Source organism: Strix aluco, chromosome 20 (assembly GCF_031877795.1).
Source record: "Strix aluco isolate bStrAlu1 chromosome 20, bStrAlu1.hap1, whole genome shotgun sequence".
NCBI lineage: Eukaryota > Metazoa > Chordata > Aves > Strigiformes > Strigidae > Strix > Strix aluco.
This window is the reverse complement of record NC_133950.1, coordinates 16535319-16550691: the sequence shown is the minus strand read 5'-3', so window position 1 is coordinate 16550691 and position 15373 is coordinate 16535319. Positions and strand designations below refer to the sequence as shown.

Here is a 15373-nt window from a genome sequence, read left to right as displayed (position 1 = left end):
CGCCAGGGAACAGGCCAGAGAAGTTGTGGGCAAAAACAGACCGATGCCGATCAGGACCAAGAACTGGAAAAGGAAAAAACCAGCACTAGGCTACAGGAGAGAGGTGGAGGATGAAAAAAAGGAAGGAGAGGGAGAGGAACAAAGGCATCTAGAGAAAAAGAAAAAGGGAGAGATAGAAGAAGACACAACAAGAGGGAGTGGGAGCAGGAGAGAAGAAGGAGAGCAGAAATAAAGGGAAGCAAAAACATCACAGCAGTGTGGGATAGAGAGGGGGCCAGGGGAGAGCCCAAAATGCACAAGAGGGGCGACAGGGCCCTGAGGGTCTGTGACTCACCCCAGCCGTCGCTCTCAGCGCTGCCAGGAAAATTTGCCAGTTCAGAGCCTTCTTTCTCCTTCTCTCCTCCCTCCTCCTTCTGTAGCTCCAGTCCTTCCCCTAAAAGAATACGCGGGTGTCACTCAGCTGTTACAAGCCCGGCCGAACGCAGCCCCGCGCGCCACAGCGCGGCTCCGGGCAGCGCCGCCGCCGGCCAGCCCCGCCGCGGAGGAGCTTCTGCCCCCGGTCCCGCCGCACCGCGCGACCCCCGCCGCCGGGGCTTTCCCCGGCAGCCGCCAGGCCACCGACCGCGAGGCCCCGCTCCCCTTCTCTCTGCTGTTCCCTAGACGCGCACCGCCTCCTCCTCCAGCACCGCCCCCGGACAAGGAGGAGCCGATGCCCGCAGCCTCACTGCCCGCCCCGGGGGCTCCTCCAGCCCGGCCCACGCTCCCCCTCCCCCCGCGGTAACTATAGCGACCGGCACCGGGATTAACCGCCTAAAGTGCTCTTCAGTCTTCCGAACTCGCGCTCTATAAACTGCTAGTCCTCCACTCCCGGGGACGCCGCTGCGCATGCGCAGTGGACGGGAAGCGAGGCCAGTGTGGGCGGGGCGGAGCCATCGTGTGCGGAGGCGGAGTCACGGAACGCGCATGCCCAGTGGGCAGGGGCGGAGCCAGCGTGGGCGGGGGAGTGGAGACGGGAGCCGCGCACGCGCAGTTGCAAGGGGTGGAGCCAGCAGGGACGTGGGGCGAGGCCAGGCGCCGCGCATGCGCAGTGGTCGGGGGCGGAGCCAGCGTGCACGTGGGCGGAGTCAGGAGTCACGCGCGGACGGGGGCGGAGTCAGCGGTGCGGGGGCGGAGCCAGGAGACGCGCATGTGCAGTGTCCGGGGGGCGGAGCCACCGTGGATGGGGCGGAGCCAGGAGCTGCACATGCGCAGCTGTGGGAGTGGGGGGGGCAACCGACGCGCATGCGCAGTGGGCAGGGGGCGGGCCCAGCGCGGACGGGGCGGAGTCAGGAGCCGCACATGAGCAGTTTCTGGAGGGCGTGACCATCTGTCGCGCATGCGCAGTGAGGGCTGAAGCCAGGGGCCGCGCATGCGCAGTGGGCGGGGGCGGAGGCAGCGTGTACGTGGGCGGAGCCAGGAATCACGCATGCGCACTGTGCGGGGGGGCGGAGCCACCGCGGGGGTGTGGCCAGGAGCCGCGCACGCGCAGTTGCCGGGGGTGGAGCCAGCAGGGGCATGGGCGAGGCCAGCTGCTGCGCATGCGCAGTGGGCGGGGTGGAGCACGCAGGGGTGGGGCGGAGCCAGGAGACGCGCAGTGGGCGGGGGCGGAGTCAATGGGGCGGAGCCAGGGGCCGCGCATGCGCATTTTCGGGGGGCGGGGCCAGCCGACGCGCATGTGCAGTGGGCAGGGGCGGAGCCAGCGTGCATACTGGGCGGGGCGGAGCCACCGTGGGGACGTGGCCAGGAGCTGCGCATGCGCGATTGTCGGGGGCGGAGCCAGCGGGAGCTGGGCCAGGCGCCACGCACGCGCGGTGGGCGGGGGCATGGGCGGAGCCAGTATCCACGCATGCGCGGTGGGCAAGGGGCGGAGCCATCGTGGACGGGGCGGAGGCAGGAGTCGCACGGTGGCGGGGCCAGGAGTCGCGCATGCGCACTGGACTGGAGGCAGAGATAATTCAGGGCTGCAGTACCCGCCTTTGGCCACATGGCGGTAGCAACGAGCACGAACGCGGCGGCGCCAGCGGGCATGCCAGATCGCCGGGCTGCAATAAGCGATTTTTCACCACTCACCTGGGACAACCCCAACAGATGATCCACTCTGGAAAACTGACCCGTATTGGATAATCCTCACCAGAGAACACCCAGCAATGCCCCTCCAACAGCTGGTGTCTCACCCCCGATTTTCCCCAAATTGGGTCTGGATTGTTTTGGGGTGGTTTTTTTTGTCTTTCTGTAACACAAAAACTGGGGGTTTTGTGCTTTTCCGAAATACTCCACTTCGGGTTTTTTCAGCACTTCTCCACAACATCAAAATTGGTGATTTTTGGTTTTGTGCATGAAAATGGGTTTTCTGCTCTCCAGCTGCACCAATCCAGGCAGGTTTGGCTTCCCCAGTAGCCCCAAATTGAAGGGTTTTTTCCAAAAAAACCTGGGGTTTTTTCCTCCCATTACAGACCCAGAATCAGGGTGCTTGGAGTATTTTTGTGCCATGGCAGCAACACAGGGCTGGCCACGCTGTCAGGGGTTTAACGGCCGCCAGGCAAACCTGGCCCGGGGGGACCTGTCGAGCCTCAGGAGACGCTGACAACAACACACCTGAAAAACAAAAACCCCAAATCTTATTCCAGCATCTTAAAAAAATAACACAGAAGAAAGTTCCGTCAGAATAAGGGACAGGATAGCAGTGGAGCTCGGGGAGGACTCCGTGTGAACAGGTCAGCTCCACATACAACACACCCTGGCAAGGCTGGAGTGATTTCAACTCCTCAAATCACCAGCAATGCCAATTGATACGATCCTGAGCACATTCTGCCCATAAAAACAAACGCTCTTGCTGGTGTCAGAATGTCTCATCCCGTCCTTAAAGCAGGGCTGCAGGGAGGGAACCCCGCGAGGCTGCAGGACAAGGTTGTACCGTCATCACAACCTATGGCTGACGGATCCGCCGCAACCACCACGGCCCTTGCGCTGCTGCTGCTGCCGCACATCCTGCTTGCTGTGTCAATAAAATCAGAAGTGTAAAACTTTAAAAGAGTAAAACAAAAAATAAAGAATAAAGCTCAGTCCTTCACTCTTTAGTATAAAGGTGGGCATATGCTTATAGAAGTGTTTTTATTAGATGTGTAAATATTTGATTTTCCTTTTGCATTCCCTGAACTCGCCCAGCTGTGAGCTGATACCATTAGACTGTCTATCTCCAAAATACACACATACAACTTGATGAGGGGTGGGTTTGGTATGTTCCACAATTAGCAGGGACATCTGGCCAGCTGCACCGCCCAAGAGTACTACTGCCAAATACATCATCTCTGAAGATCCACTCTGATGGAGAGTTCATAAAATGAAACTTCCTTGAGAAAGGTTTCCATTTTGTAAAGTCTCTTTGTAACTGAAGTCAAGATTAGACACTGTAGGGCAGCGGTCCCTGATCCCTCAACTCAGCTGTCAGAGGGCTGAGCAGAGCCGGCGCCAGCGGCTGAGCTGCACAGCAGCGATGACACGCTGGGGACCCGCGGGCTCTGCTGGGCTGTTTGCACCTTTCCTCACCTCTGGGCTACCGCTGCTCTGCTCTCCTCCCCCGGCATCCACACGAGGCTCCCTGGGCAGGGCCTGTCCCTTCGAGAAGAGACGCCGCACAAAGTTTCTCCCCAGCCTGCCCTCCAGCGCGCAGCGAGCCGTGCGGCAGGGAAAGCAGAGAGGCCCGTTGGGCTGGGAGATGTCCTCAGCAGGGGACCCCAGAGCCCGGGAGGGTCTGTCTTTGCTCCGGGCAGCTGCAGAGCCCTGCACTCCTTGCCGCTCCCGCCAGCGAGCACTTTGCTGCTTGCAACACGCAATACTTGGTGGGCTGGAGGGGCTGTTCTGCCTGGGTCAGCTCAGTGCCTTCAGCTGCCTAATTCACCTCCTTAAAACACACACTTCAACCCTCACAAGACCCCTCTAACTATCTCCTGGCCTGCCAGCCCTTTTCAGCTAGCAACACAGCTGACATACAGTGCTGATAGAAATCTAGCGGTCATCTTGCTGTGATGGCAAAAGGCTTTTGTAACTCGAACCTCCGACCTGTCAGGAGGACTGCAAGGCAAGAAATACGCCTTTACTCGAACAAGCAAGACACCCGCCAAATAGCTGTGCACAGCCACACACGGCTGCCTGGGACCTTTTTCTGCTAAAACCAGAGCACAGCTCCCTCGGGAAGAGCCATCGGCAGTGCAGAACGTCCCTCCGCTTGCCCTGCGCCAGGTGCCCAGAGAACAGCCTCTTCCTCTGACTGGAGCGTGCAGCAGCTTGTTGCAGTCCCGGCTCCTCACCCCCGAGAAAGCGGCTGCCTGTAGCAGCAGCAGAACCGCTGCTGCCCAAAGGGGAAAGGAAGGACTTGGGCTAAAGCTCTCCAGGCTGCCTGTGTCCCACACGCAGTCGATGGTCTCAGCAGCCCAGACACAGGGCAAAGCCGACAGCCTAAGAAGGAACCCCAGGGTGTGTAGCAGCTTCTGCAACAACTGTACTTTCCCAGCCCAGCTGGGCAGAGGAAGGGGCAGGAGAAGGGCCGGCGGGTCCCTTCAGAGGCAGAACGGCTGCAGATTGCGCCAGGGCCGTTTTGCTCTTTCTATTTGGCAGAGTTACGTCCCAGAGGTCGGCAGACGGGTCTGCGGGCACAGCGTGAGCACTGCTGCTTACGGAGCAACAGGCACTAGAAAGCAGCAGTGAAGAACGAGGACGGCCCATCGGGGTGGTGGCAATAACAAGGAGAGACTAAAGCATCAGCCAGGCAGGGCTGGCAACTAACCCTGTGTCGTGGTTTGAGCCCAGCTGGACACTGAGCACCACACAACCGCTCACTCACTCCCCCTCCACCTGAGTGATACAGGGGAGAGAATTAGAAGGATAAAAGTGCAAAAGCTCATGGATTGAGATAAAAACAGTTTAATAATTAAAAACAAACAGCAACAGCATCTTGTAAGGAAAAAAGAAAAAATAACAGAAAAATAAAACCCAAGAAAGACAGAGGATACAAATGAAGACAATTGCTCAGTGTTAACCAACCAATACCCATCCAATCCAACCCCACTCTGCTGCTCAGGGAGTGGGGTGCAGGGAAGTAGATGGTGTGTCAATTTGAGTGGAGAGCAATGGGCAGGTAGGGGGGTGCAGGTAGTATCCCAAGGGTCCAATGGCAGAGGGTTATGTGGGGCAGTGGAGACACAAGATAGGAGGGCAGGGGTTGTGGGGGAAGTCACACAGAAAAAAACCCACATGGAAGAAAATTCATGGGGGACAGACATGGTGGGAAGACATAGGGGTTCACCCAGGATAACCCACAGCAGATAACCCTCAACCATTTGGCATCTCACCCCAAGTCTTCCCCAAATTGGCAGTGGGGTTTTTTTGCTTTTCCATAATACAAGAATTAGGGGGGTTTGTTCTTCCCAAATATTCCATTTTGGGGGTTTTCCAGTGCTCTTCCACAAGATAAGAATTGGTGATTTTTGCTTTTGGTTTTGTGCACGAAAATGGGGTTCTTTTTGCATTCTGGCTGCACAAATCCAGGAGTATTTGGCTTTCCTGGGAGCCCGAATTGGGTTTTTCCCCCATTGCAGACCCAGAATCAAGGGTTTGGAGGTATTTTTGTGCTGCAGCAGCAGCTCCCACTCTGTACACAGCCCTGCAGGGGAAGTCCCAAATTGGGATGGGAAAAGTGGGAAAAGGGGGAAGGGGCAAATTTTAAAAGCTTTTTTATATCTTCAGTAGAGAGATATTTTGGGGGTGGTTGAGTTTTTAGCTCCTTTCTATAAACAGGGTTTCTTTGCATTTCAAGAAACTTATATATATATATCTTATGCAGTATCTATTCACACATATTTTCTCTATTTAGACATGCATCTATTTACACTTATACAGAATATATATTTAGACTATGTATGTTTAGACATATTTTGACACCTCAATATCTTTTTAGCCTTCTCTATTGACACTTAGATATATTTTGACACTTCTATTTTTTTATATCAAATATTTTAACACAAATACTAAAAATAAGTCCGAAAAGGTATTTAAGGAGAGTTGTCATATTCCTAATGTTAACTTTAAAGTCCATGCTACAAGTACCTTAGGAAAAATGCAAACACACATCATAGACATACCCTCAGAACACCCTGTCACTGCACTTACCTCCTCCGCTCCCATTCCACAGAAAGATAGTGCAGTTGGTATATTTCCTGTGGTGGCTAGAAAACTAGAGCAACAAAGTGACCACTGTGCTCAAAAACAATTGCCAGCCATGCCACTTCTCTCTACGACCCAGGCTCATCTGAAATCCTTAGCACTTCTGAGGACAGCCCTCCACCACACCTACAAAACCAAAGGGAAAAACATCACTAAGTTGCCTCATGTTACTTGGCAATTTGACCCCAATCCAGCCAACATACTCATCTCCTAGGACTGCTCATCAGGGTACAGCTTTGCCCCTCCAGTGCTGCATGCAGCATCTACAAAAACTAGAGGAAAAAGCACCTGCCTTGTACATCACCTACTTCCTTGGGATACAAAGAAACTTCAGGTGCAGGCATAGAGAACATGCTTGCCCTGACCACCACTAGGTTCTCTCACCTTGAGTCCTATAGAAGATGGTGATGATCCCTACTTTCATCACCTCCAACAGATCCAGTAAGAAAACAACACTGTTTCTAGAGTAATCTTTGAAGTTCAAGAAAATATAATCTATATTTGTCAAAAAAAGTAGTTGTAGCATTCTCCACCTCAAACACCCTTTAGCCATTTATTGACTTGAAAAAACAACTGCATCCTGTAAACATACTTTGTGTTATACCTGCTATTCAGCCTTGTCTCATCCTGTTAGTCTTACCTCAAAGATGAGCCTCTACTTGCCTGAGCTTGAAAACATATTTTCCCAAATACCTTAACTAGTTTCAGAGACTGCTATTAACCAAAAAAAACCCCAGACCAACAACCCTTTTAGAAGCCATAAACTGAATGAAATCCCTGGGGTGAGACCTGAGGTTGATATACCACTAAGCCCCACCTTAAGAAAGGGGAGGGGAAAACCAGCAAAATGCATAAAGACAGGCAGCTGGGTAGAAATAAGTCTTTTACTCTGCCTTGGGTTTACAGCATGCTAAGCACAGGAAAAAGAAATAGACGGCTACTATGAAAGACTGTATCTGTATTTTTACTATAACTGCATGTATCACAGCAACCATATAAACAGGTAGGTAACTTAAATAGGCTTTTACTCCAATAAACACAAACCTTTAAGCTGTTAAAAGCATTTGGGATTATTGGAGGCTATACTGAAAAACAGCTGATCTAAGTTAGTAACAGTACTAGCAACAGAAGCATGAGGCTGTAGTTTTCTTTCTAACAAAGAAAATGCAATACTGTTGCCCTTTATTTCCGTTGGGCCACATATGCTGCCAAAGCTATACCAGGAGTGCATTCTGTATAGTGCTCAATAAGATAACAGAAATATGCCTTGCAAGAGGCCTTTACTTACAAGAGCTGCACTTCCTGAGGGAATTTTCCTGTATAGCACCTACTAATGCAGAATGTAGAACCTGCCAGGTGAGAAGCATTTGTTGCAACTGGTAATATTCTTCCTGTAGTCACTAACAACAGTTCTAAACCCTTTGTCTCTGGCCAGTAAATTCCACCCTAAAGACTAACCAGAAAATGCCTCAGAACAAAGGTAAAATACTGCAGCTGGGGAAACATCTCTTATGATGTAAAATAGTAATTATTTTTTTAGTCTGTTACCCACATTCTGAACATTTGTAGTTCAAGCTGACTAACTGCTTGGCACACCACTCAAATTGCCACTGCTTGGCAAATGTGTGTCCTGCTCAGTACCCCCACTCAGCTTTGGTCTCAAACACTGCCCCCTCCAGCTCCTTCCACCCAGCAGCATGCAGACTGTCACACAGTATTCCCCATCCACAATTAGGACACAACCACCTTCCACTCATCCAGCCTCCCTCATGTGCCACATGGCCACAGGACTTAGCTGTGCCCAGGGTGCAAGTCTGAGCTTGTCCTCATGGCTGGCCACAGATCTCTACAGAGCTCCCAGCTGTGCTGCTCCTTCAATGCCAGGCTGTACATCAGCACCTGCAAAATGCAAGAACAGTTACCGAGCAGTCAGGCAACTGCACAGCCTTCCCAGAACCATCCCCTGCTCTGAGGCCTGTAACTGTCCTCACAATTAAGAGCGACTCTACGCTCACTACGAGGTGACCTCCTCCAGCTCCATTTCATTGCCAGGATGTCACATAGCCCTCATGGACTGTCAGGCTCACTTAGATACCCAGCTAACTCCAGCCTTTGGTAGATGGTGACACTCACAGAAAATGCAGCACAGACCAAGACTGCAGCGCTAGAAGCGTTTCTCCTACTGAGCATGAAAGTGCACGCACCCAACGCAGAAAGGAGAAACAAGCTGTCACCTCTCACCTGCCTGCCCTCTCCTTTGCAGCCAGCAGAAGGAAAGCCGGGGCACCGTCACCGTGCCTGAGCACTGCCCCTTCAGCGCCCCACCACCAGAAGCGTGCCCCTCACCCCTGTGAGAGGGAGGAAGACTGCCCGCCCAGCGTCCCCTCCCCAGCCCGCTGTCACCCCGAGTCCGCTAATGCTTCTGCGCCAAGCGGAGCCCCAGTGCCTCCTCCGTGGCGGGCGCTGGCACTAACTGCCACAGCACCCGGCGCCTGCGGTCAGGCCTTCGGACCGCTCGGAAACCCAAGCCAAGGCCAGGACGCCCCGCCAAGACAAGATGAAAACCACGGCCTCTAAAAACGCCGGAGGGACTGAGCTAACAGGAAACCGACCCCGGCCAGAGCAGCGGCACACAGGGGGCTCCGCTTCCCCCCCCCCCCCCCGCCCCCGCTGCCCAGCAGGCAGTACTGCGCCCGCCCCGCCGCCGCGGACCCGCGGGCTCTAGGACCCGGCGGCCGGCGCGGGCCGAGGCGCCGCGGCCTGCGCCCCGGTCCGCTGCCGAGGGCCCCCGGGCTGCCGAGGCTCCCCGCCGCAGCGGCGGGGGCGAGGGGCGGGAGAGCCGCAGCACACCCCGGCGCCGCGCGCCCGCCCGGACCGCGCCAGCGGGGGCAGCGCCGAAACCGACGGGAGCGTGGGGGCGCCGCGGCGGGAGCGCGTCCCGATGCCCTTCTCAGGCGCGCCGGGCAGCCTCACCGCCGGCTGCTGCTGGTGCCCGGCGCCTCTGAGAGTGCTCTGGTAACTACCGGGCTCGGGAGCTCCGGGAGCAACGGGCGCTCGGCCGGCGGGGCGGCGCCCGAAGCGCCGCCGTCCCGGGAGCGCGGGCGGCGGGCGGGCCGCGGGCATGGCGGTGCCGAGCGGCCCCTCAGCGGGGCTGCCGGGGGCGGGGGGGGGGCCCGGGGGCGGAAGCCGCCCCCCGGCGGGGGCCGGGCGAGGGGCGCGTTCTCCGGGTCCTTCGGCCGCGGCCTGCCCGACCTGGTGGTGACCCTGAAGCGTGAGAAACGAGAGAAAGCGCCTTCAGGGACCTGTCTTAAATAAACCGACAAACAGAAAGTCTCTGAAGAACTCTCCCGAATGAGGTCTGGGTGAACCTCCAACCTTTGATAAGGCTACGTTTTCTTTTGTTGACATCTGTGTTCTATTTTCAATTGTACTTGCGTCTTTGTGTGTATGTACAGGAAGGCATGTGCATGTATTCTCAGAAACATAAGAAAGTGTCGCCTATGGGAAAAGAAATTCTCGTCCTTTGACCTAAAAATCACGCAAAGCTGTACTAAGAACTGTACAGATGAATTGTTCCATTTGGGAAATTTGCTGAGGTATTTAAAATATTTTAATTACTGAGAATAATTGCTTTTATGGAAATAGCTGGCTCAACCAGTTACCTGCAAAAATAGCTATAGTCTGCTCTCAGTGAAGTTTCCAGTGCATTTTAGAAGACCTTTAGTTCTAGCTATGAAATACACTTCCCCCCCCCCCCCCGAAGAAATACAGTTTAGTGGTCGTGGTTTTTTTCTCCGTAAGTTACACATTTTGTGCATTAGCCTTCTTAAAAATATTAATTGAAGTTTTATCCCCATGTTGGAGTTGCCCTTGGTTGTCGTTTTTTTCCTAACAGCTAGCATTCTGGCTTGGGATTTACTGGCTTTACTGGATTTTATTTGGATTTTCACCCCTCTTTGTATCAGCTGTGTCACTGCAAGAACTTCTTCCTCATTTCTAGGAAGCCAGAACTGTCATTCATACACCAAATTCTTCACTGCACACAGAGATTCTGCCTGTCTGCTTGGTGTCAAATGTGATGCTGACTACACTTCAGAGAATGCTATTGTGGCACTTCTTGTTTCTTACTTATAAGTAAAATTTTTATTTTAGTATTTCATCTGTGCATGAACTGTGATGACTGGCTTTTCCTCAGTATTCAGTACAGTGTTGTCTAGGTGTGTCTTGAATTCCGTTGCTTTTCATCTGGCAGCCCACTATTTTAGTTGCATAGTGAGAATGGAAGTCATTCTGTTGTGGTATCTAGACTTGAGAGCAGCATTCCATAGCAAATCTGACGTATGTGCTTGTCTGTCATGGAACTGACTAGTTTCTGCTACTTGCAGGCACACTGAATAGGTGTACTGTTCACAGAAAACTCTTTGCAGATGGCTAAAATTATGTTATACTTCTACAATCCATTAAATGATCAGTGCATAGCAGGGTAGTAAGAAGCATCTGAGGGTCTGCTCCTTCTGGGTCCCTTGCCTTGCTAGTACTGTAGGCTTGTCTGGAAATCTCTTTTGCTAAGCATAAATTATTTTCTTACTCCCTCTGCGCCAATCATTGTAATTTTTAAGGTCTTTGTCCATTTTTTCACCAAGCAAATGCATATATATATAGCTGGTTTAAGAACTTACATGAAGTACTTTGTCTCTTGTTCTATATGGTTGTTTTGTAAGCAGGCTGGACTTTGGCCTTGTGAAAGCCTTCAGAGATGGCAAGTATGCTACACTGAGTGTAGAATCTTGAACTTGTCCAGGCAGTGGCCAGTCCATGCCACTTCAGGTCTACACAGGTCCACTGAATGCACAGTTTGAAGGGGAAAGCTTGGAAGTAGTAATGGTGAGTAAAGTTTGGCTATGCACTAGAAATGTTTCCGTCTGGATGGAAAGTAATGCAGATCATCTGGTCGAGATTTGAGTGGTCTGAATTCCACCTATGTCCCTAACTGACTAAATACATTTGAAGGTCCAAAACCAGTGAGATGATAGAAAATGCTGACTATGTGGACTTAAGTAGAATTTGAGCCATCTTACTCTAGTCCTGTATGTGCCCAGGGTTTTCATGACCTCATTACTTCCTTTGCAAACATTTAAAAAAAACAAACTTCAATTTTTGTGGCTTAGTCTGCTTTGGAGAATTTTGCTTCTAGACTTGTCTTTTTGTGTAGCTATCCAGTTGTGAAAAAGATGAGTGGTTTCATTTCGTCTAATAAAAAGAAATCAAACATATCTTCTCTTTTTGGATCATTGTATGCTATGTAAGTACTTCATGCTGCAGAAGAACATGAGAGAGACATCACCAATGGAGAGTTACAAAGTGGTTTTGTTATAAAGGGAAAGTTCATCCTTTTAAACTATCGCTAAAAGTGAGTTTGTGGTCTTTTGGGAAAGTCAAGCAGATAAAATGGATTGATAGAGTTATTTTGAAATCTTAGTTGTAGTGTTACTTGTCAGGCTGAAATAGACCAGCTATATTCCTGTCTAAGAGTCTGCAATCATTTTCAAGGTATATTCCTTGTCTGCAAGGTGCTGAGGATCTCATCTGTCCTGAAGTTTGTTGGAAAGTAAACTTGTTTTACAATGCCTTAACAAAAGTAATGATGAAGAGTCCTCATTTTGAGAGAAGAATAGGCCTATTTGAAATCACTGACAGTACAGATATCACAAGTCTGGTGAATTGAGCTCTTCATATGTCTTTATATAATCCATACAAAATGGACTGAATGACCCATGCTATTATAAAGGTGGAAGCAGATTAAGGGAGATGTGATTCTGGAAATTAAACAAAGAAAGTAGAGGTTCATTCTGATGAACCTTGAGGTTTATTACCATCCTGTGTCTTTTTCAGTGAATAACTTATTTTTCTTAATATTCCCATAATTCTCTTTCTCGGACTTTATGATTCATAGGCTGTGGGCTTTTTTGTCTGTCCCTTTCTTTAAATATTCTCTGTTTCTCCGTACATATGCTTATAAAATCCATTTTTATATATTGTGTTGAGGCTTTTTTCTTTTGGGGGAAGTTTGGAACTTGACATATAATCAGCAGTAATTACAAATAAAGCGAAGGCAGTTCTGCTGTTTGTGTCTCTGCCAGCCTCTTACTGCAGAGACATGCTGTATCAGGCAACAGAATACTAGAAACATCTATCATTGCTAAAAGCTGCTAACAGAAATCCAAAATTTTAGCTAGACAGCATCCAAAGCAAATTAATTTGCAGCATAGCTCTTTTAGATACTCTATTTTCTTAATTTGCCACTACCTGTCTCATTTCCATTTTTGTGTGCTTCTTGTTTCAGAAAATGGGAAAAGGATTGCTGACAGCATGTTGTAAGGGAGGCAGCCCTACGTGTAAAGAATATTGTGGGTTTTATCATGTTAAAGATTTTTTATAGCTTTGAAATTATAGCATACTATAGAAATTTTCTCCTTTTTTGCAAACATTTAAAACAAAACAAACTTCAGACTTCAATTTTTGTGGCTCTTTTTCATGCAGGGGCTCTGTGCTTGCATTCCACTCTGGCTGGAATTTTAGCACACTGTTAGACAGGCCCAGAAATTTTTCAGGCTTTCCATTTCAGGAGGCATACTTAGAAAGAAACTGACTGAGGAAAAGCTTTTGTTAGCAATTGCTAAGATCTGTGCAGAAGCAGGGTATGTTTCTTTGCTGTTTGGAAGAGTGGTTGTGTTTTAAAAGTTGGTATTCTTCAGGATGACAGAGGGGCACCACAGAGCACGTACTTAGGTTGGAGTGAATGCATGTGTTCATATTAACTGTTTTATACCTAGTGCACAGAAGGGAATGGGGTAAATGACAACTGCATTAAAGTGGAAATTAAGTACTTTCAGTGGAAGGTTCTTTCTGCTTCATTATTTCCATGGAAGTAGGTTCTTCTGAAGGAATAAGAGAAATGAAGCCTCATTTTTGGCAATCTTGTAAAGCAATGCAGATATTTAGAAAGAAGGAAAATTGTGGTTGGGTACAAAATACTGAGTAGGGGTTATTGTTGGTATTTCTTTCAATAAAGACTTTTATTTCTTTAATATAGAAGTTCCTTTTAAGTTATTTTACTGGCTATGCATACTTATGTTCATTAGGGTATTTCTTGATACGAAAGCAGTTAGCTTTGAGTTTACAGTGTTTTTAGCTGAAATGTACTTTCAAGTGGCACATGGTTGGATGTTGGATGACATTTAAGTTATGATGTAATGAGCTCTATACAGGTAGCCTACAAACAAATGAGATATTCTTTACAATGTGTTATTTTACTGGGCTAAAATCAGTTATTTCCATTGATTTCTAAAACTGGAAGATCTTTTCCATGCATGGGAGATAATCCTTCAAAACCACAAAAATTATTTAGTGAAACAGTTAACTAGTACAAAACATTGTTTGCGGTAATTAACTAGTTATCTTATTGCAGTTTCTTGCCTGTAGACATAGGGGCTTTTAGATTTAAATTTTAAAAACAAAGGTGTGGTTGCGAAGGTGGAGATTCCTATTTCCTGTCAGCTTTGAGTATTTGTCAGGGGACAGACTATAGAGAATTGACACGTCCATACGTTTAACATTGAATAAAAGCACAATAATATAGTTAATGAAAGAAGATTATTCCAAAAATTGCTACATGTTTCTGATTTAAATTTGATGGCATTATTTCTAGCTGGAAGAACTATGAAATGCTACAGTTAACTGTATGAGGAAAAAGGCAGTGTGCAGCAGAAAGCATGAAGAGGTGTTACTCCAAGAGTGGCCCATGCATGGAATTCTCACCATATTTTAACACCGGGGTTATAAACTAAAAAGCATATTTAAATCTTGCTCCTTGAGCATTATGTTACAGACTTGGATGCGGCCATCAACTGCCTGTGGACAGAGATATGCTTCTCTAGGAATAACAGCCAGTTTTCAGTGAGAGGCTGGGTGTATGGGTACGATTTTTTTGATTTGGACCTGAGGTGCCGTTGCCAAACTGAGCAGCTGTGGGACATGTAACTTGTAGATGGGACACGTAGGTGGTCCTACTTGATGACGTGAGGTTCAGAATAATAGTATGCTGGGTTCCAGATGCATTTTATCACTTTATTCATGCTTGCACTTTGCTCAAATCAATCTATCATTAAACTCACAATCCAACTGTATCCTGCTAATTCCCTGGTTAACCAGAAAGAGTCTCTCCCTACCATTTTTGAGAGGTTTTCTTTCTTTTTTTTTAACCCCAAGTTACTTTATTGAGCAGCTGATAGTGTGACTCCTCAAACACAATGGCAGAATTGACAGCAAAGGGTGGTGCTGTGACAGCGAAGGAGGAGTAAGTAACTGGTGGAGGGTGCAGACCCAGACAGAATTGCTGCCAGAGGCTGCATTGTGAAGCAATCCCCAGGTGTCAATATGTTGGAAACTTCGCTTATAGAAGATGCAGATGGGTCTTAAAAGTTTTAGCATTCTATGTTGTCTGAATTCTTTAAGGCAAGGCTAATGCTTGACAGAATTCCTCAGCAGTACATCACCAGCTTGAGTCCAGCCCGGATCAGCATTAGTTAAAAGTTGCTCCTTGGTGGCTTCTACTGCATGATGGGTGTCCTTTGCCCTCTTTTGTCACTCTTCATTTTCTAGTGGCTGACAGAATAAGCAGAGAGACTCAGAATGATAGGAATTCTGGAAACTGAACTGTCTTTTAACACTAGGGAATCTTTTCATTAAATGCAAACCTCAAAGTAGAGTTTTAGTGTATTACCTGAAGTTACTGTTTTGTAATAAGTGTTGTAAAGAAAGATAGAGAAACAATCGCATCATGTAGTAACTCATTACGGTTTACTACATGGACAGCTGCAGTATTTAATAATACACAGTAATGCAGTGCAGTTCATTACCAGCCATACAAGCAATTGAAATTCTGAATAAATTTGTCTAAACAGAATACAGTCATCCAAATTACGATTACCCAAGATGCAAGTTGTTACTCTAGGAAAACCTTGGTTCATCTTTAGTCATAGTAGTTGATTGTAATATTGGTTTCAACTGCTACTGAAAAGTTTTAAAATAAGGCCTCACACGGTCACCTTGCCAT

At 48.9% G+C, this 15373-nt stretch overlaps 1 protein-coding gene across 2 annotated transcripts in view; it reads left to right on the top strand.

Annotated features, from left to right (window-relative positions):
- Window positions 1-9081: 9081 nt before the first annotated feature.
- Window positions 9082-15373, top strand: part of GARNL3 (GTPase activating Rap/RanGAP domain like 3) — a 60112-nt gene continuing 53820 nt past the window's right edge. For both annotated transcript variants that reach the window (XM_074846280.1, XM_074846271.1), the window contains exon 1: window positions 9082-9273. In XM_074846280.1, the coding sequence (XP_074702381.1) occupies window positions 9200-9273 (74 nt within the window). In that variant the 5' untranslated portion in view covers window positions 9082-9199. The remainder of the gene's footprint in view (window positions 9274-15373) is intronic.